General features: G+C 58.2%; 1 protein-coding gene across 3 annotated transcripts; it reads right to left on the bottom strand.

The window, feature by feature from the left end:
• Positions 1–910: 910 nt before the first annotated feature.
• Positions 911–20,702, bottom strand: MCM5 (minichromosome maintenance complex component 5). 3 transcript variants are annotated; one of them, XM_045463043.1, is made up of 17 exons: positions 20,611–20,702; positions 20,245–20,419; positions 18,230–18,356; positions 18,008–18,136; positions 14,922–15,094; positions 12,889–13,044; positions 11,323–11,489; positions 10,808–10,979; positions 10,287–10,398; positions 8,559–8,702; positions 8,171–8,236; positions 7,804–7,980; positions 7,040–7,152; positions 5,725–5,853; positions 4,358–4,500; positions 2,410–2,537; positions 911–1,261 (listed from the first exon to the last, which is right to left on the bottom strand). In XM_045463043.1, the coding sequence occupies exons 2-17, from the start codon at positions 20,409–20,411 to the stop codon at positions 1,160–1,162; spliced, it is 2,205 nt and encodes a 734-aa protein (XP_045318999.1). In that variant the 5' UTR covers positions 20,412–20,419; positions 20,611–20,702; the 3' UTR covers positions 911–1,159. The 3 variants fall into 3 exon arrangements, with proteins under 3 accessions (XP_045318999.1, XP_045318997.1, XP_045318998.1); XM_045463041.1 differs by having other exon boundaries at positions 20,570–20,700; XM_045463042.1 differs by having other exon boundaries at positions 20,621–20,682.
• Between the last annotated feature and the right edge of the window lie 400 nt (positions 20,703–21,102).

Below are 21,102 nucleotides of genomic sequence, written 5' to 3'. Positions count from 1 at the left end.
AGGTAACGCACAACATGGGGACCCTAGTTAATACTGTCTTATGAATGTTTCAAAGTCGCCAAGAAAGATCTTACAAGTTCCCACCCCAGGGATGCCTGGGTGGCTCCGCTGAGGGTCTGACTCTTGATTTCAGCTCAGGTCATGATCCCAGGATCGTGGGATCGAGCATCGTGTCGGGCTCTGTGCGGAGCATGGAGCCTGCTTAAGGTTCTCTCTCTCCCTCTGCCCCTTCCCCGCTCATGCTCCCTAAAATTAAAGGTCCCATGACACACACACAAAAATTAACTACTTGTGGTGACCCCGCCCAAGAAATAGGAAACAGCAAAAGGCGGATCCTCAGACCCAGAGAAGTCGATTGCCTCAGCCAAGGCCACACAGCTACGGGGAGCCCACGGGGAACAAACCAGTGCACACAACAATGGCACCTCCACTCTCAGCCACTTTGCTCTAAGGCCTGTGGGAATCCATGTGTCCGAATCCCAAAAGCCACTGGCATCTCACCGCACTGCCCCGTCCTCCCTGAGCACCTCGCTGTCATTATCCTGAACACAACCCTGCAAAGCACGTGCTAGCATCAGCCCTTTATGGTCCGGACACTGAGGCACAGAAAGGCGTGGGGACTGGGCGGGCCTGAGGCAGGAGCACGGCCCCCGCACCCTCACAGGCTCCGGGGAGCAGCAGAGCCCATCTTGCGCACCCCCCCGGAGCCCTCCACACGTCCCGGATCTGGCGGGATTCTCACCGCTGCCGGCTGGCGAGCAGTTCAAGAACCTGGAGCACAAAAGGGAAGGGCACTGCCCAAGGGCCTGAGGGGTGGACGCAGGTCAGATGCCCCGCTCGGTCTGGCTCCGAGGCTGGTCTGCAGGGCAAGATGGGGGCGGGGACGTGCTACCCAGTGCAGAAGCCCAGAGACATCCAAACGCACCGTGGCTTTATTATTTCAACAAACTCCAAAAGCACGCCTCCTGGACCTGCGCCAGAGGCAGGCGCCCGGAGGCGGCGAGGCAGGGGGGACGCGCCTTCCTCCAGGGCAGGTGGAGAGCGCGTGGGAAGTTCAAGATGGCAGCAGGGAGGCGGAGGGCAGTGACGTTCGGGGTGCGGGCCGTGCGGGAGGCGCGGGCCATGCGGGAGGCGCGGGCAAGTCCGAGGCCGCGAGGGCTCACTTGAGGCGGTAGAGGACCTTGCGCTGCATGCGATGCTGAATCTCGCCCCGTCGAAGCATGAGCTGCAGGACCTTGTGGATGGCGTGCTCCGGGTATTTCTGCGGACGCAAGGCTGGATGCAGGAGCGTGCCTCCAGAGGGGACCCCACGTATCCCCCCCCCTGCTCACAGAGAACTTCCGGTTTATCAAAGGCCTTCACACCCATCTCCTTGGCTCCGGCGAAGGGCTCACACCTCCTGAACTCTACTACGTGCCAGGCACCGTTCTAGTCTTCGAACCTCAACTCACTCCACCCCCACAACAGCCCCACGCAGCCGGTACTGTGATTACTCTCATCTTACGGGCCAGGAGCTGAGGCACAGATAGGCTAAGTCACGTGCTCAAAGTCACAGAGCAATTAAGTGGCAGACCTGGGCCTTGAACGGAGTCCACCTGACTCTAGAACCCAAGCTCTTGACCCCCTAAACCTCCCTAAGCCCCAGTCTGCTCACATACAGAATGAGCGTGGTACCACCTGCTGTGTGAAACTGCTCTAAGATTCAAACGACATGACGTATGTGAAGAGCTGAAATCAGAAAGGCGTGGATTGTTCCTGTGGTTTTAAAGACCACAAGTTGGGGCGCCTGGGTGGCTCAGTCAGTTGAGCGTCCGACTTCAGCTCAGGTCATGATCTCACGGTTCGTGGGTTCGAGCCCTGTGTCAGGCTTTGTGCTAACAGCTCAGAGCCTGGAGCTGCTTCTGATTCTGTGTCTCCCTCTCTCTCTGCCCCTCTCTAGCTTGTGCTCGGTCTCTCTCAAAAAGAAAGAAATGTAAAAAAAAAAAAAAAAAAAAAGACCACAAGTTCTCCACAGCACCCAGAAGGCCCCACTCCTCTCTGGGTTCTCGAACGCTGTCCTCCATGAACTGGAGACTCCCCCTCTTGACTCTGCCCCTCCCCACCCCACAAAAGCCAGGCAGTGAGGGCAGAGATACACGGGAGGTGCTGGGGGAGCCTGGGTGTGGTTGTACCAGAGCACCAGCCCCCACCCCGGTCCTCTCCCCTGATGGGACAGAAGACCACCCCTGCCCCAGACTGAGCCCGTCTCTAGGGGATGAATGACGGGAACAGGTCCAGGGCGAGGAAGAGCCACCTCATCCCCATCCCCAACCCAGGCCTGTCAGCTGAGCAACAGGACACAGGTGCCGGGTGGGCGGGAGGCAGGCCGCGGGACCCCCCACCCCCCCCCCAGGCCACGGGAGGGCCTACCTGCTTGGTGAAGTCCTGGATGATGCTGTGCTCCGACACCTGGGAGCCGATGGCAAAGCGGCGCTTGAGCTGTTTCTCGATGCGGCTCAGCATCTCCTGGTCCTCCTGGCTGGTAAAGCCCTCCACCCCTGTGGGCAGAGAGAGACGGGTAGGTGGGGACGGGGCACCAGAGACCTCAGTCTGCTCGTGGTGGGAGACCTGAAGGGATGGACCTGAGCCAAGAAAGGGTGGCCAGGGAACGGTGCATGGGGGACAGCACGGGCCTGTGGAGATGGCTGGACACAGCCGTGAGTCAGGGGGCACAGCACACCTGCGTGGAAGGATGCTCCAGGCAACGGACTGGCAGGTGCAAAGGCACAGGGGTAGAAACCCGACTTCATCCGAAACCCTGTCCAGGGGCCAGGGACGTGGCCAGACCGGCGACCAGGGGCCAGGTCCTGGGGGCCCTAGGCCATGGCACGGGTTTTGCTTTGATTCTGGGAATGGCCAGGGGAGGACTCTGAGGAAGGATGTGAGCGGACTTGGAGAGAGAGCCGGTAATACCTGGACCCCACCCGGCTGGTCAGGCAGCAGGGACAAAGTTCCTGGAGGAGCAGATCTGAGAGAGCCGAACCCACCAGTGCCCCAAGGAGGGAGGGCAGGCTGCCCGGAGACCACGGGTGTGAGGTGCCCCAAGGGGCCCAGGCAAGCACCAGGCTGCTGCAGGGCACGTTCCTCCTGCTGACCAAGGCCTACAGATGCCCTGGGGTGTCAGCTGAGGAGGGGGTGGGGCACGGTCAGCGGAGCCACTGGGTGGGGGACCTCAAGGCTCCAGGATGAAACGGATCTGCAAGGCAAACTGCTACGCAGCCTACGATGCCCAGTTCAAACCTCACCGTCCCAAATCACACCTGACCTCTGGCCATCAGCAAACCCAAGAGCCCCCATAGGCAAATTTCTCATGTTGACGGGAATCCCCTCCAGGGCAGAGACTGAGTCTTCACCAAGGGGAGGGTGGGGGCAATCAGGCCCCTCACACCACCCAAGGCACCGGCCGCACTCACCCTTGAACATGCCAAGCCTGCTCCCTCCTTGGAGGCGTGGCATGCAGCCTCTCCCTACAGTGTCCTCTCCCCCGCCTTTATTTCCTCTTTTCACACCACTCCTGAATAATGTCACCTCCTCAGAGAAGCCCTCCAGACCATCTTCCTCCAACGTATCCAGCCTGCCAGGATCCCCCCCGCCCCCGCAGCCCAGGGCACTTCTGACTGCCTGAACCCCATCTATCTGCCTTTGTCGAGTCTCTCCCCATCTAAAATGAGGCCCGCACGGCAAGGACTTCGAGATCTGTTCACTCCTACACCCCTAGCACCTGGAACAATGCCTGACAAACACCACACCCTGCTCGGTGAAGGAATGAATCTACTCCCAGGAGAGTCTGGCACAGTCAGTGATCCAGAACAATCTGTTCAAAGACTGAGCCTGAAGCAGATTGTAGGGCTTATGGCAGTTTGACCTTCACTGCCCTCCGGGTCGAGACCTGCATTCCAGCTAACGAACAGCCAGCCTTGGCACCATGAAAAGGCCTCTGAATGCCTGTCTTATTTCTAAGTGCCCTGCCTGGCTTCTCGGGGGGTGGGGGGGATGTGGGGACAGCTGGAAGTAAACGGGAAAGAGTTCTGGAAGCACTCAGAACGGTTATGAGCTCACAAGGAGTGCCATCGTTCTCAGATGAGGACAAGATGACAGTTCTTCCTAATTAACTGCGTCAAGAGGAGTGTGTCCAAGGGTGTGGAGAGAAGCCACCGCTTGTCATCGTGGAAGGAAGTGGCCGGGGCGGAACTGGGAACGGGGGCTCACCGCCAGGAGGACGCTCGGAGACGCTCGGCAAAGGCACAGACGCGACACATGCTCCGGGCCTCCCGGCTGTGGCCCCCCCCCCCCAGCTCGGGTCCCTGCGCCTGCTCACCTGACAAGGTGCCGGACAAGGCAGCGTCCAGCGTGGACACCTGGAAGAGCCGCAGAGCCTCCTCCACGTCCGCCTCCGTGGCAAAGGGCTGCAGCTTCATCTTGCTGAGGGCCTCGGCGATGCGCACGATGGCCTCCAGCTGCCTGCGTGGGAGCAAGGGGACGTGGCGGGGACTCAGCTCATCCCCCGCCCCTGTCCCAGCACAGCATCAGGGAGGCACCTGCCCAAGGTGTCAGACTACGGGGGAGACTGCTTGCGGTCCCCACGACCCTCAGAAACGGAAGCCCAGGGGCGCCTGGGTGGCTCCGTCGATTGAGCGTCCAACTTTGGCTCAGGTCATGATCTCATGGTTCATGAGTTCGAGCCCCACGTCGGGCTCTGGGCTGACAGCTTGGAGCCTGGCGCCTGCGTCGGATTCTGTGTCTCCCTCTCTCCCCGCCCCTCCCCCACTCGTGCTCAGTCTCGGCTCTCTCTCAAAATTAAATACACATCAAAGAAATGGAACCCCAATTTTTACTCCAGCATGTGGCACCCAGCTCAAATTTGGCATTTCCCAGCCTCTCTGGTTATCTACATGTGTCTATGTGACTAACGTAGGCCAAGAAGATGGAAGTTCGAACATTTTGTGGGAATTTCAGGAAATGTCCTTAAAAGATGGGCCCTTCTTTTCCTGCCTCTCCTGTCTCCTGGAATGCAGAGGCGATGGCTGAACTTCCAGCAGCCATCTTAGACTAGGAGGATGAGGGTAAGCATGAAAGAGCCCCACTTGCCAACGACTCTGAGGAGTCATTGCATCAGTCCTGGACCACCCACCCTCTAACATTTTCACATGTGAGAGAGAAATAAACTCCAATTTATTTACTCTGTTTGTATTTTCCATTACATACAAACAAAATCACTTCTAACTAATCAGTGCTAGAGACAGGATTCAGGCGAGATGGGGCCAAACTCTTCATCGCTATCTTCTGCTGTATAATTTCACAAAAATGAGGAGTTAACCATGAAAACTGAGGTCCAGAGAAGGAAAGCCATTTCCCCGCAGTCAGTCGGCCAGAGTCTAGGACCCAGGTCTCTTTAACTCCCATGACTGGACCCTTCCCCTTCCCTCATGCTGCCCTGCAACGAGGGAGACCAGACAAAATTCAGAAAACAGGGTCCCAGGTCTTCTCAACCTTAAAACAGGCCAAGAAGTACATACCGTGAGGGTTTACACTCCCAAAAGCCTCCCTGACCTGCAGCCCTCAGTACAGGCCTGCGCTGTGCGGTGAGCAAGGGCCCCCAGCCCTGGCTTGCGAGGCACACCCTACTTTGTAAACCGAGGAGGCCCACGCAGCCCTCCTGGGCCTGGCCCTCCCGCGCCCGCTCACCGCACGGTGATGGGGATGTTGGAGCGGCGGTCGCTGTCCCTCTCGTGCTGCCGGGCTCCGCTCCGCATGATGATATACCGGTTCTTCAGCTTCTCTGCGGCCTCTGCCGACAGCCGGGGGCCACACTTCCTGCAGGATGGTGGGGAGCAGCTGACACGAGGCCAGGAAGGGTTCCTGGGGCACCCACCATGTTGCCCAGCCAAGTGACAGTCACAGATTCAGGGGAATACTCAGATCACCTAAGGCAACCCTCTTCCTGAGGGTGAGAAAACAGAGCCAGGAGGGAGGAGTCGACTCCCCAAGGCCACCAAGGACCCGGCGTCAGGATGGGGCAAGCCTCACAGCTGGGGCCCGAGCCTCTGAGGACGGGGCCACAGGAGCTCAGAACTGTGACAAGGACCCAGGACGGGAGTCACTGCACCACTCCATCACTCCAAGGGTGGGTAGGGGGGAACTGAGGAACCTACCCGACTACGGTGCTCCCCTCCCATCGGAGGGGCTCTTGAAGACTCCTCCACCCTCAGGTTTTACCCCCAACAAGAGGCCACTGAGGCATATGTCCAGCATCTCCACACCGTGGCTAACAGCACAGCCCCTGGAGCCAGGTACCTGGGTTCAAATCCTTGCTCTCCTACCTCCCACTCAGGACCTTGGACAAGCTACTTAACCTTTCCTTCCCTCAGCTTCTTAGCCGCAGCCCCAGTAAAATGGATTCCTATGGTCCCTCAAAGGTTTAGAGACAGGGCTAAAGTTCCCTTACACGTGAAATACTCAGAGAACACCCGGCACAGGGTAATTATTGTATGTAGGATTACAGTTACTGGCCGGCTGTGAAGAAAACAGGAATAAAAGTCTCAGCTGCCATTTCCCGAACATTGACTCGGTGCAGGGGCTCTGCCAGGCACTTGATCACCTGTGCCATCATTACAAAAACACTAGGCAACACCAGTCCAGGAAAAGGGAGATTCAGAGGGCAACTGACTCGCCCAAGGTCACACGGTGGGGCGGACGTGCCCCAGAGCCCGTGTGCACGATGTCCACACTGCACCGCCTCCCTGCGTGTGAGAGTCGAGCTGATCTTCAAAGACCTTCTGATTTTTACAACCTCATTTTAGAGATGTGGCAACGTAAGCCAAAAGCCACCGAGTGACCTGTGCGAGTTCAGAAAGGAACCTAGCCAGAACCCTCAGGAGGGCTTCACTTCTAAGAAGGCATCCCTTCTTGTAATCCCTCGTAAGAAGCAGGTCCAGGGTTCTCTCCCACCCTAGGAGAGCCAGGCAACCTCACTCCTGCAGGGCCCATGCCTAGGACTCACGCTCGGCAGTAGGCAATGAACTTCTTGAGCTTGGCCAGGTCGACCTCACCCTCCACAGCCTGGGTCTGGGTCAGTGCACTCACGTGCAGAGTGACGACGTGCTTGGCCAGCATCTGGGGAGGCAGAGGGGACACTGGGTCAGCCCACAGGCCCTCCCCAGCCTGGATCCCAACACAGAAGTTGAGCAGGCAGGAAGGAGGAGCTGGTAGGGCCAGAACTCGTGGAAAGGAGGAGGTCCCCCTTTCCTCAGGGTCTGTGAGCCGACCAGACAAAATCACAGAGCTGCCAGGGCCGTATCGGCCACAAGGAGAGCATCTGCCTGAGTACAAGCCTCCAGCAAGGGAGGGAGTGCAGAGGCAGAAGCAAAGAGCTCTGACCACGGGGCCCCGGATGCAGCTGAGCCCCACACCTTTAGGCTTACCCATTACATAAGCCACTACTTTCTTCCAGAGACGTCCTGGCCAGAGCCGGGCTTCTATTATTTGCAGAGGTCAACTTCCTTGTTTCGTATACAAGGGGCTGAGGCCCGGGGAGGGAATGATTGACCCAAACTGCACAGCCTAGCACACACAGGAGGCAGGACTGGACCCCCAGTCCAGTGTTCTCTGCAAGCCACAGCCACCCCTCCTGGGCTGTCCACTTACGGGCAAGTCGAATTGATGGTCAGGACTCTGGGCCAAGCCCCGGTGACCCTCCCCCAGAACTGCGGCCCTGGCTGGACCCGGCCCTGTGCGCCCTGGGGCCCTGGCCGTCTTCAAACGCACCACGTCCCTCTCCTCGTTGTGCTCGTCCTTGACAATGAAGATCATGTCAAAGCGGGACAAAATGGTGGGCATAAAGTCGATGTTGTCCTCCCCCTTTGTCTCATCCCAGCGCCCGAACACCGAGTTGGCTGCAGCCAGGACGGAGCACCGGGAGTTGAGGGTGGTGGTGATCCCAGCCTGAGGGGAGAGGGAGGGAAGCAGATGGCAGAGATGAGAACCTGGGGGCACGTCCCCTCCGTGTGTCCGTGCACACGCGCCCCACGACCCCAGGCCGGCGGCTGCTGCCAGCACAGGCCCTGGCGAACAGTGGCCCCCGGCCAGCACCCTCCCCACGCACGCCGGGCCAGGCTGGACGGGAGCTGCGCACCTTGGCTATAGAGATGGTCTGCTGCTCCATGGCCTCGTGGATCGCCACTCGGTCGTCTTCCCGCATCTGTGTGGGACAGGAACGTCTGAGGCCCAGGCGAGGGGGCAGGAGAGCAGCAGGGCAGCAGGAAAACCACAGCAGCTACCAGTCAAGCCCCAACTCTATGCCAGGCGGACGGCAGGAATGTGGAGACCTCTCGCGCCAGTGACCACGAACCCACTCTCCAGATGAGGAAACGGAGGCTCAGAGAGGTTAAACTACTTCCCTCGATAACAGGCCCGGAGACTGACCACACCGGGCTCTAAGTCAGAGGCGGTTTGTGCCGTCTGAGCACGGGAGGCCACACCTCCAACCTTCCAGCTGCCAGCCACGTCGCCATCAGACTCACCTTGTCAAACTCGTCGATACAGACGACCCCACCGTCGGCCAGGACCATGGCCCCACCCTCCATGATGAAGTTCCGGGACGAGGGGTCCCTCATCACTGAGGCAGTCAGGCCTGCCGCGCTGCTGCCTTTCCCCGATGTGTACACCTGCAGGGAGAAGGGGAGGGGTCAGGGCCCCGCACATCTCCAGCTCCACGCTCTGACCCCAGTGAGGCCGGGGCCCAGACTGATGGGGCTGGCTCAAGCTCACACATCAAAGCCAGCCGCAGAGCCCAGGACAGAACCCCAAGCTCCTCCCCTGGGCCAGGAAGGCAGCCCCGGCACCAGTCTGGCCCGGTGGGCGTCCACACACGCTCTTCACCTGAGTCCCGCCACAGCCCTGGGAACCGGCCCTCGGGGGCCCGGCTCACAGAGGAGCAAACGGAGACCCGGAGATGAAGGACACACTTCGAGGTGGCCTCGGGGCTGGAACAGGGACGCGTGACCCCCAAGGAGAAGGCTCCCCCTCCCCAGTCCCCTGTCATCTCTGTACAGACTCGAGTACCACATGCTGCCCCTGCGGCAAGTCCCAACCCAGGTGGCCTTACGGTGTAAAATATGCACCCATTTCAAACTTAGCCCTTAAAAAAAGAAAGGATATGAAGTATCCCCCTGCATTTTTTATGTTAAGCTACAAACTAAAACAACACCGCTTCAGATGTATTGAGCTACACACAATAGTAAGATTAGTTTCGTCTCATCCTTTTAGTTCTCTAACGTGGCCACCAGAAACTTCAGCCCACTGGGGCACCTGGCTGGGCCCAGTCAGTTAAGCAGCAGACTTCGGCTCAGGTTATCTCACGGTTCGTGAGTTCCAGCCCCGCATCGGGCTCTGTGCTGACAACTCAGAGCCCGGAGCCTGCTTCGGATTCTGTGTCTCCCTCTCTCCCTGCCCCTCTCCCACTCGTGCTCTGCCTGTCTCTGTCTCTCTCCCAAAAATTAACATTAAAAAAATTTTTTGTTTTTTTAAAGAAACGTAAGCCCACCCCTATGGCTCATGGCTGTAGTGCACACGTGCTTGTCAGGCTGCTCCAGCACGGAGCCCCTGGCATACTTCCGGTCTATCCAGACTAGAGCTCCCGCTGGCACGGCCCTGTCCCACTGGCCACGATGGCCATCCCCGCCCTCTGAGCCCCCAGACCCCCAATCACTGCACAGAGCACCCCGCCTACCACACACCTGGGGTCAGATCCCTATGCTTGCACTTACTAGCTGTGGGACCCCGGGCAAGACGGAGCTATTCTGTACCCGTGTCCTCCTCCTTAAAGGGGTCACAACACCCACCGTGCAGCAAGCAGAAGGTGAGGTGAGTAAATCTATGTAATGCACCGCGAGCAGGGCCCGGCCCTTAATCTTCATGTGATTATTACCAACATTACGGCTCAGTGGGTAGATAAACAGTCTCGGGGACAATAGGTGACTTGCTTGCGGTCCGTGACCAGCCAGCTACTGGCCAGGCAGAGATCCAGAGCCTGTGCTCTCAGGCCGCACTCCACCCACGGCCCCAAACCGACCCACACCCATTGGTTCCCTTCCTCCTCCCTCTGTGCCGTCCTGAACACAGGCGAGAGGAACGAGAAAGAGATTCCGGGAAGCCAGCTGCCCCAGGGCTCCTGGGAACCCGGTAGCCCTGCCTGCAGCCTGCCTCCCTACTGGGGTGGCCAAGCAGAGCAGTGAGCCCTAGGCACTCACCCCGATGGGAGAGCACTTCTCCACAAACTTCAGCAGCTGGGACTTGGCCGTCCCCGGGTCCCCCAGCATCAGCAGGTTGATGTCTCCTCGGCGGGTGAGTCCATCAGGGAGCCTGGGGGAGGACGGGCAGGTGGGCGAGGCTGGCACTTGGGCTGGTCACGGGGAGGGCTGGCAGTCGGCCCCCCAACCGGGTATCACGAGCCTCAGAGCAGCAGGCAGCCAGGGGCTCCAGGCTGAGACCCTCGTTCACAGCCGCCGTGTCCCCTAGCCTCGCCCATGGTAGCAATGGGGGAGACAGCTTGCCTCCAGGGCACGGACAGCCAAGGAAACGGGAGACCACAGATGAACCACAAGCCAGCTGACAGCAAGCCTCATTGATGGGGAAGGAGCCTGGGAGTAGCAGGCAAGGCTGAGGGTCCCAGGAAAATGAAAGAACATTCAAGTCCTGACCATCAGCAGCTACCCTCGTAGGGGCCAAGTTACTCATCCCCTCCAAGATCTGGGGGGACCCAGACCCCCACCTCTTTCGGGAGCCCCCAAACAGCAGGCAGGCAATGGCCTTCTTCATGTCCGTTCCACCGAAGATGGACGGGGCGATGCTCTTGGAGATGACCTCATAGACATTGGGCAGGGCAGCCAGGCGCCGGAACTCCTCCTCCTCCTGTGGGGTCACGGGCCCAGCAAAGCTGCGGCCTGGGTGGGCCGGGGAGGGAGGGTGTGTGAGTGCTACGTGAGGGAGACCCTGGCCAGCCCACCGCCCGATCAGGGCGCCCTGCAGGGCAGGGCCTCAGAGCTGGGACTCCACAAGCCTGAGCAGAGTCCCCGGTTCTGCCCCTCAGGAGTCGGCCTGTGTTCAGGGTCCAGTAACTGAGGGGAACGGGTTCTGAGGAGCTAGGGGGCTAGATAGCGGACGCCCTTGGGGACCGCTGGGAAGGGTGGGGACAGGGAAATCAGGAGGCCCGGCAATGATCCAGAGGAGAGAGGACAGGGGCTCGGCCCAGAGTGCAGCACAGCCAGGACTCCAAAGCCAACTCACCAGAGCCATCTGTGTCCACTTGGATGCCCAGGACACGGATGTAGGAGCTCCGGATGCCCACACCCACCCTGTCGCGGCCCCTGCTGGAGGTCAGGCCAAACTTCTTGATGGAATAGATGCCCATGATGGTGACCCTGTTCCCGGGGACGACCTTGTCACACAGGTACCTGAGGAAACAGGGAAGAAGGAGAAACAAAGATGAGAGCCTGGTGGGGACAGGGAGGTCTCTGACCCGCTCACCCACCCTGTCACACTCATGGTCCACCTTATCATCTATACCAGAGGCCTCCACGCCTGAGCTGGCTCCAGCTGGCTCCGTGTTGGCTCCCCACCCCTTCACAAGCCCCATCCCCGTCTCATCTGCTGTCAGACTCGCCGCGGGCTCCCCAAGCCTTCCTCCTCAGGCCCTCCAGCCTCTCTGCAGGGGCCACCCCCACTTCTGCCTCTTCAAGGCCCCATGAGCTCCGTTCCGTCAACTCGTTTTGCCTCTGGACTTCCACGTTCTCTTCTCAAAACGAAGGTGCTGGAAGAAGGCAGTCTCCGAGCCCCTCCAGCCAGAGCTGGAGCAGTGGGGACGCTGGGGTGTACATCCGGACCCTGCCACTCAGAAGTCACCGCACATCTCTGAGCTTGGGGGGTGAGGCAGCGATATCACAGGATCAAGAGAGGAAACAACCCAAAAGTGCTTTCCGTGCGGGAAAGAGTCACATCCCACCAAGGAGCGTCACCATCACTGTCACTGTTCTGAGAGAATTCTAAGACCCTTCTTCCCACACACCACTGCTTGAGTCTGGATTACAGGCTGCTTGGAGAATAACCTAATCAACAACAAACACTCAATTTGTATTAAGGAACTATGCTGAACACATGCATCTTCCAATTACCATCTCCCAGCAGCTTAACTAGAGATTCAGGGCCGTCATTATGCCCGTTTTCCTGATGAACAAACCGAGGCTTTGCCAACTCATGTAACTCACTCGAGTCTGACCTCTACACGTCCCGCTGCCACTGACGAAGCTAACAAGACCTGTGGATCCACACCTCAGGAGACCACACAGCACAGGACACCTGCACGCACGCCCAGGTGCACCAGCCCAGGTGACGAACCCCCATCACGTCTCCAAGTCTTCCGCTCAGGTGGCCGAGAGGGGACCAGACTCTAGTCAAGCACCCTCCCCTCCTTCCTGATCCTTCAGCAAAACCCAAGGAAGAGGGTAAACAGAGAGCCAGGGATGCAGGCGAGGCAGGGGCTCTCCCGGCTCCGAGGGCTGCGGGGACCCCCCCAGAAAAACCCAGAACCAGAGCCCTCACGGAGCCAGTCGGCCTCTTGGGGTTCCAGGTCCAGCACCCACACAGCAGGGGCTACACGCCCTCACAGACCCTGGGAGGACAGGATGAGCGGAAACATGGGAGGCACCAGGGTGCCAGCGAAGGGGTGTTCCATGACAAGCCACCCTCTCCGCCCACCACACTCACTTGGCCACACCCAGCATCTGAGCTGGAGACTCAGCCTGGCCGCCGCCCCAGTGGGAGCCCCTCCCTGCCCCCAGCCCCAGCCTGTGTCACCTGTCGCAGTAGAGCTGCATGTGTCTGGGCATCTCGCCGTGAGGCACCGCGTCGGGCAGCTCCTGCAGCTTGAGGGTCTGGAAGTCCACACACTTACACTTGTCGGGCATGATGAAGTACGGGTCCAGCGGGCACTTGGGGCGCCCAGCCTGATCCCTGCACAGGGGGAGGAGAAAGGGTCACCAGAGCTCTCCTGAGAACCCAAACCCCAGGGAGCCCACCCGGGGAGTCGGTGACAAGCTCTGGTCCACAGCAAGTTGAGGGTCTCCGCAACAGCGGGGCAAGGCCCTTAAAAGGAGTGCAGCTCTGTGGGGTACCACGAGCCAGGTGAGGAACGGGGAGGTCTGCTCTAGGCCCGGCTCCTCCTCCTTGCAGACAGGTCACACTTCCAAGCCCCACGAGGGTCTCGGGGTCCCCACAGGTAGAGGAGCCAAATCACCAGTGACCTTATGAAACCCCCGCTCAAATCCCAGGACCTCTCGGTGAGGGTCTGGGCACCCGGAGACCATCCTCAGGGTCCAGGCCTCTATTCACCTCCACGTGACGAAGTCACAGTTCAACTATTACAGAGGCGTTAGAGCAAAGCACCCCCTACGTGCCAGACACAGTTCTACAGGCCAGGGACATGGCAGTGAGTCCCTGCTCGTATGAACTTATGGTCTAGTCAGGGAAGAAAAAGCCAGCCAGCAAATGACTCCGTAACAGGACGACAGGCAGTGCTCCATGCCATGAAATCGGTGGGTAACAGAGTGACTGGGCACGCACACACCCAGTGTAAGCTGGAGGCCTGGGGGAGGACCTCTGTGAGAGGACAGAAGAGAAAGCTGATGGAAAAAGTGACAATGTGGACTGTGGAGGTCAGAGGAAAGAATGTTCTGGGCAGAGGAAATAGCATGTTCAAAGGCCCTGTGTTAGGAGGGAGGCAGCGAGGCTGGGCCCAGAGTTGGGGGAGGACCGGAGGCCAGAGAGGGCTGTGGAGGGCTGTGCGGGCCAGGACAGCGCTGGTCTCTGGGTGACATGGAAACGACTGGGTCACCTGTGGCTGCAGAGTGGAGAACAGACTGGGAGATGAGGGTGGGTCCGGGATTCACCACTCCAGGTGAGAGGACAACACACATGCCCAGGAGGTTAAGAAAAGGTCTGGTTCTCTACATGCAATCTTAAGGGCAGAGCCAAAAGGACTTCCCAGAAACATTCTGAGACCGAGCACTTGGGCCTGGGCACCTGAAAAGATGGGGCTCCCATCTGGGGTGGGGGAGGAGAGCTGTGGAAGGACAGATCTGGGGGGTGGGATGGAGGTCAGGTCAGTGTGGTTCAAATCTGCAGTGTCCCCTGGGCACCGGCTCGGGGGCATCCCGCCCACAACCAGGTCTGACTCTGGAGTTCAGGGGAGACACATGTGAGTGTCCTCTGCAGGCGGATCATTCTTAAAGCCCGAGACCACTCAGGGAATGACTGCAGAAGAAGGGAGCATGGCTGAGCCCAGGGCACTGCCGACGCTTAGGTCAGGTAGCTGAGGGGCACCAGCAGATGCCAATGAGCAGCCTGAGAGAGGGCGTGGGCCCTTCAGACCAGGGGTGGAGATCATTTTCTGTAAGAGCCAGAGCGCAAACATTCGGTGTTACGGGCCAAGAGGCCACACACGCGGTCTCTACAGTGCAAGTGTCGTCATAGGCAACGTGTAAATTAACAAGCGTGCTATGTCGCTGGCCCGGCTGCCCCAGCAAGCCAGTTTGCTTCAGAAGACTCCAGACAGACTCATCCCCCTGGAGTGCTTTCCTCTTCGAACCCTGGGCTCCCCGCACAAGTCGTCTGGACGTCCCGGTGGGAACAGAACTCACCAATGGAGAAGGACATGGCCCCTGGTTCTCAGCCCTGAGCCCCAGCACATCGGCCCGCACCACCCCCACAGGGCACGCCTCTGCCCCAGCCCCTCTCCCTGCAGGGGCTGCAGGCTGGTCCCTACCCTTCCCGTCTCCACTCAGATGTCCCTCCCCCCACAAGGCCCTGGGGCCCCCCCAAGGCCCACTCACGTGTTGCACTTCCTAGGCAGGGCGTAGCCCTCCAGGCCGGGGCGCATGGCGATGTTGCTGAGCGTGTTGCGGCAGCTGCGGCACTGGATGGAGATGCGGGTGGCCTTGGCTCGGACCCCAGACGCCGAGATGATGATGCCAGGAATCTTTACCAGATGCGACATCATGTCCGACTGCAAGAGAGCCGTCCAGAGGGCGGGTGATTAAAGGGAGACAGGGACCCCAGAGAGTGCACGGGAAAATCTTTTTCTCACGTATGCAGAAGTACTGAGAGATAAAGTGGCACTTCTGTAATTTATTTCAAAGTACTTTGGCAAAAAAAAAAAAAAAAAAGAGAGAGAGAGAGAAAAGAACAAAGGCAAAATGTTAACCACTAAACCTAGGTGAAAGTATATGAAATTCATTACGCTATTCCATTTCCATGTGTAATTTTCCATAAGACAAAACAAGAAAAGTTCCTTTCAGGGGAACCTTGCTGGCTGAGTCAGTAGAACATGTGACTCTTGATCTCAGGGCCTTGAGTTGAAGCCCCACGTTGGGTGGAGGCTTCCTTAAAATTAAAAAATTAAAATTAAAAGGACTTTAATATTTATTTTTGAGAGTGAGAGTGAGAGACACAAAGCACGAGCGGGGGAAGGGCAGAGAGACAGAGGGAGACACAGAATCCGAAGCAGGCTCCAGGCTCTTGAGCGGTCAGCACAGAGCCCGACAAGGGGCTCAAACCCACGAAACCGCGAGATTGTGACCTGAGCCGAAGTCGGACGCTTAAGTGACTGAGCCACTCAGGAGCCCAAAATTAAAAAGGTTTTTTTTTTTAAAAGTTCCTTTCACTATCTTTTCTTCCAGTTCCCAGTGGCTTTCCTGGGACAGGCAGGCTACAGGTTCATGCTGGCACCCCCTCCACCAAAGCCTGGGAGATGGGAGGCGGAGAAGGAAAGAGGCTGGCCCCCTCTGTGCTAAGTAAGGCCACACGTGCCCACCACAAGCCGGGGACACCGGAACTGTTGGAACCACCACAGAGCATGTTTTTCAGACAACAATCTACAAAGACGCGGGCACCTGGCACTCCAGAATCCCGAAGGACTGGGGTAGTCTCAGCCCCTCCAAGCCATCCCTGACCAGTGATCCTTCTAGGGAGGGCTCCTCCTCTACTGTAGGAAACCCATCACCTGAAGCGGGCCATTCAATGTGTTCTCCAATGAGTCTGACAGTCGGAAGCATGTCCCTGGGGGGAAGTGGAGGCTTGCCTCCCTCATGAAACAGCTGCCCCCCAAAACAGGTCCAATGTCGCTTCCACAGAAAAGCGTGATACTGAGTTTAATTCCAAACATAGTCACGGAGCCCTTCCCTGGTGCTGGGAATAGATAAAGCCGACAAGCTCCAGAACTCACAGCCCTGCTTCGGGAACAGACCTGCCATCGTGCCAGCCAAAGGCGGCTTGACAGGGACCCCCAAGAGAGCTGCAGGATGTGGAGTAGATCTGTCAAGCAAAGACCAGAGCATGGCCTTATGGGTACGACGCATGATGAGGAGGTGCCATTAGCTAAAAGGGTGACATCTGGGCCCCGCTACGGAGCATGCCGAGTACAGCCAAGTGCATCACCTCCTTAGATTCTAACCACCACCCTGTAACGGAACGACTAACGTCACGACCATCACTTCCTGCTCACTGCTCCCCTGGCTCTCACTCCTGCCAATTTTATAAATTGTCCTCCACGTGGCAGCCAAAGGGACTGTTTGCCAATGGAACCAGCCCACTCGAATACCTAAACACCCCCTGCTTTCCTACCGCACTCCATACAGAATCGAAGCGCATTTCCATGGCTGGAAAGCCCGGGCCCTCTGGCCTCTTCCTCCCTTCCCCCATCCTTCCCTCAACCCTCATGTTCACTGGGGTCCGGCCACACTGGTTCCTTCTTGTTCCCTGAAGCATACCACTGTCCCCACCTCAGTGCCTTTGCACCTGCTTCTCCTTGAGCCTGGAATGTTCTTCCCTTGGGCTGTCGCGCAGCTGACTATGACTCACTCAGACTCACTCGAGCATCACTTCCTGAGAGAGGCCTCTTCTGACCGCCATCCACCTCCCTCGGCCACTGTCATATTTACTCGCGTTTCTCTGTTCTTCATGACTCCTATCACGGCTCCTGAAGTTGTCTCAAAGTCCTGTATCTGTCTCTCCCACCATAAGCTCTGTGAGAACCAAGTCCTGTCTGTTTACATGAGGGTCTAGCCCACACGTGGAGCACAGCAGTCTTCAATATTTGTCAACTAAAACAAATAAACCCCTCAGATGCCAGCCCCTCATGCTTCCCGATCACTCTTAACCTCGCCAGCTGTCCTTCAACATGGCCTTGACCATACATACCATGCCCCCCTCACCACTCAGGCTTTGTCCAGGCTGTACCTCTGCCTCCCTGGAATGTTCTCCCAACTGTCTGCCCACTGCTCGATCTCCACTCAGATGGTTCTCCACCAGGGAAGCCTTCTGTCTTTCCCACAGGGCCACCCCCCTGATTTCTTCCACTGCACTTAGGAACATCCAAAAATCATCATGGGTGGGGCTCCTGGGTGGCTAAGTCAGTTGAGCATCCGACTCTTGATTTCGGCTCAGGTCATGATCTCATAGTTCAAGATCAAGCCCTGCGTCGGGCTTTGCACTGTGCTTGGAATTCCCCCCCCCCGCCCCCCCCCCCCCCCCCCCCCCCCCCCCCACCTCGCATGCACACTTGCTCACTCCCAAAAATAAACATTAAAAAAAATAGGTAACTAAAATCACCCTGGGTGATATTCACTGCTTTACTCAGGGCTCCCCCCACACCCCACGGGTGGACATAAACCCCACACAAGAGCTTTTTGTTTAGCTCAATGTGATTTCTCCAAGAACCAACTCAATGCCTTGCCCACAGAAGGAGCTCAGTAAACATTTGTCCTATAAGTTAATTTTACAGAGGAGGAAACTGGCTCAGAGAGGTTGAGTGAGCTGCCCAGGGTCACACAGCTGGCACTTAGATCTGCCTTTGTCTGAAGCCCCTGTGCACCACGCAGCAGCCACTGCCACCCTCGGACCAGCCTCTAAGGGGACCCACCTTCAGGCTACGAATGCTGGACGGGCTGGCATCGGACTTGAGCATGACTTGAATGTCCTGGAGCACCTCCTCGCCAGTGGGCCGGGGCCGAGTCACCTCATCAGCCACCTCCTTGGCAGCCTCCTCCAGCTGAAGAGGAAGGAGACAGCTGTTGGTGACCAGAGCAGGACCGGCCCTGGAGCGGGGAGGGGAGGGGAGGTTCAGGGACGGGGTCCCACTCACCAGCTGCAAGTGCTCGGCTGGCTGCTTATACAAGTAGTCAGCCAGGTCCTCGTCAAAGCTGGCCAGGTCCTCCACCTCCACTTCGATCCAGTACTCCCCCAGGTTGTAATGGCGCTTGAGTTCATCCCTGCGGTGGGCAGGTGGCAGGGTGGGGGAGGGGGAGGGTGCAGAGGAGATCAACACTGGCCGAGGCGCACCTGCACCCCAAATCTGCCCACACCAGCACCACCACTGCCCGCCCCCTCCTCTTCCCAAATACACATCGAGTTCCAGGTGGTTCTGTGACGCAACCCTGCGGAGGCTCCCTGCTGCCGACAGAGACATATCCTCCAAAAAAAAAAAAAAAAAAAAACAGGTTCCGTGGAGATCGTCCACAAGATGGCCGAAGCACAGTTCAACACTCCAACACAGGGTTGTGTGCACACACAGGTCGGTCTGGGAGACTCCGCTCTTTCGCTGCAGGGCTCCCTGGAGCCTTTTACTTTCTCCTGGAGACTAACCTAACACACAGCTCAAACCTGGGAGCCCAAAGACAGCAGAGACTGTGTCTGTCTTATCAACCACCAGATGCACTTTTTACAGAGCATCCTATGGGGCTCTTGTCCCAAAACACAGTTAGGGACCACTGACCCACACAGGGCCCTCTCCTCAGCCTCATCTCAGACCTTATCCCCCCCTCCCCCCCCCGCCTTATGTCCCAGAGCCACACACAAAATGACCACCCTGGCCCAAAAAACCCTTGCTATTATAAAAAGCCACTCCTACCTCTCTGCCCATGCATGCAACTGCTCCTCTCAGGAATGCCTTCCACACCTGAAACTCTTCTCTCAGGCAGGGGTTAAATTTGGGCTCTTCTGGAAGCCCTCCCTAACTTCCTTCTATATTCCTCCTTTTTTTTCCCTTTAATTTCTTTTCATGTTTATTTCTTTATTTTGAGAGAGAGACAGAGCACGAGCGGCAGAGAAGACAGAGAGACAGAAAGAGAGAGAGAGAATCCCAAGCAGGTCCCGCACCGTCAGCGAAGAGCCCAAAGTGGGGCTTGAACCCATGAACCTCGAGATCACAACCTGAGCTGAAATCCAGAGCCAGACACCCAAATAACTGAGCCACCCAGGCACCCATATAGTCCTCCTGTGAGGTAACTGTCACTTTGTCATTCGTCTCTTCGCCTCTATGCCTTGCTCCCACTGACTTATAAGCTTCACGGACCTAAGAGCTTCTAAAGGGTAAGCAATAGGCCTTTCCATCTTCATACCTCAATGCCTAGCACAATGCTTGGCACACAGATGGTCAATGTCAGCTGGTACATGAATAGGGGGAGGCACCATTTACTGATGACACAGAGAGACTGTTACTTGGAAGTCACTCAGTAATTGGTCCTGCCCAAGCCTGAACCTACAAATCCCCCTCTGCCTTTTAAGGTGCTAGGGACAGAGGCTGGACCTACAAGGATCTGACATGATGCCGCGGATTACACAATGACAAGGAGCAGGTTCAGTGGAACAGTGCCTGGCCCGCAGCAGGTGCTGATCAATGGAAGTTGCAAATCAGAATGACTGCATGAATGAAGTAAATCCTAACTACTATCTTCACCTTTTACACCCATAGAGAACTTGAGTTTAGGAGACCTCAGAGACAGTACACGGAAAAACAACAAGAAGCAAACGACCAGAAACAAATCATGGGTTAAAAAAAAAAAAAAAAAAAAAAAAAATCAAAAGACCCTAGGAGCTCCAGCTGGCTGTTAGGAGCCCACTCAACAGGTGACCACTCAAAAGTTACCTTCAGGTATAACACGTACAAAACCAAAGGCCACAAGGGTGCGGCCGGATGAAGCACGTCTGGGACCAGGATCCTCGGACATGCTCCCTTATTTCTCTGGGCCCGTGTCCCCCCATTCGTGCTCTACGACACTAGCCGGCTCTGAGTGATGACGTGCGACCCCTGTCGGCGCCACACTGGGGGGGGGGGGGGTCTGTGTGCCCCCCTTCCTCCTGTCCCGCTCCAGCCCGCACCTGTATTTGAAGGTGAAGCCGGTGCGGTCGGTGCCCACTCGGTACTGCCGCAGGAACTCCTTGAAGCGCCTCTGCAACTGCGATTTGCGGGCCTGCCCCTCGTCGGCCGCGGTGTCCCCCCCGAAGCTGTCGCTGTAGAAGATGCCGGGGTCGTCGAAACCCGACATGACTGCGCCTGGCGCGGGGACAGACAGCTGGAGCCGGCGGGGGTGGGCTCGGCTGCGAATGCGGGGCGGGGGGACCCCAGCTCGCCGGCGAGAACGCCTGCCCACCCTGCAGCGCCCTCGGGTGCTGAGACCTGCAGACCCCCCGCCCCCGGTCTCACCTCTACGACCCCACAACCCCCAGACCCGGGTACACCAGCACCTCCACGCACCGCCGCCGAGTTTCGCGGGAAAAACGAGACGCCGCGTTCGGGCGCCGCGGCCGCTGCGTCCCCATTGGCTCGCTGAGGTTCCTCAGCCAGCGATTGGACCGCTCTGCGCCCGCGAGCCCCACCTTCCGGACAGGCCGCTGGAGCGGATTGGCTGTGGGGCCCGTGACGTCACGTCCCTGGCCTCCTTCCGGGCTCCATTTTGCTTGCCGGACAATTTGGCGCGAAACTTCTGATCCGGAAGGAAGCGGAGGCGCCGGGCGGGAGCCAAGATGGCGGAGCGGAGGTCTTCGAGCCGGGGGCGGCGGGCGCGGTGCGAGGGCTGCCTGTGGACACTTCTCAGGCCTTTTACAAGCCTCGTGAGACCATGTCCGCCTCCAGAGCCAGGGGCTGGGAGAAGTGGGGGCTCCGAAGCTGTCGGTCCCGCGCAAGCCCGCTCGCCCCCCGCGCCGGGCTCTCCCTGGCACACACCCTTCCAGACGGTG

This window comes from Leopardus geoffroyi, chromosome B4, assembly GCF_018350155.1.
Source record: "Leopardus geoffroyi isolate Oge1 chromosome B4, O.geoffroyi_Oge1_pat1.0, whole genome shotgun sequence".
NCBI classification, from domain to species: Eukaryota; Metazoa; Chordata; class Mammalia; order Carnivora; family Felidae; genus Leopardus; species Leopardus geoffroyi.
The sequence above is the reverse complement of the archived record's forward strand: the minus strand, read 5'-3'. Positions and strand labels throughout refer to the sequence as shown.

Excerpts from the sequence above, each read along its gene's own strand:
- MCM5 (XM_045463043.1), bottom strand. The coding sequence starts at position 20,411 with ATGTCGGGTTTCGACGACCCCGGCATCTTCTACAGCGACAGCTTCGGG. Across the intron at positions 8,703-10,286 it reads AGAAGTGCTCTCCCATCGGG|GTGTACACATCGGGGAAAGG; the intron begins GTGAGTGCCTAG and ends TTCTCCCTGCAG. Across the intron at positions 5,854-7,039 it reads TTCATTGCCTACTGCCGAGC|GAAGTGTGGCCCCCGGCTGT; the intron begins GTGAGTCCTAGG and ends ACCATCCTGCAG.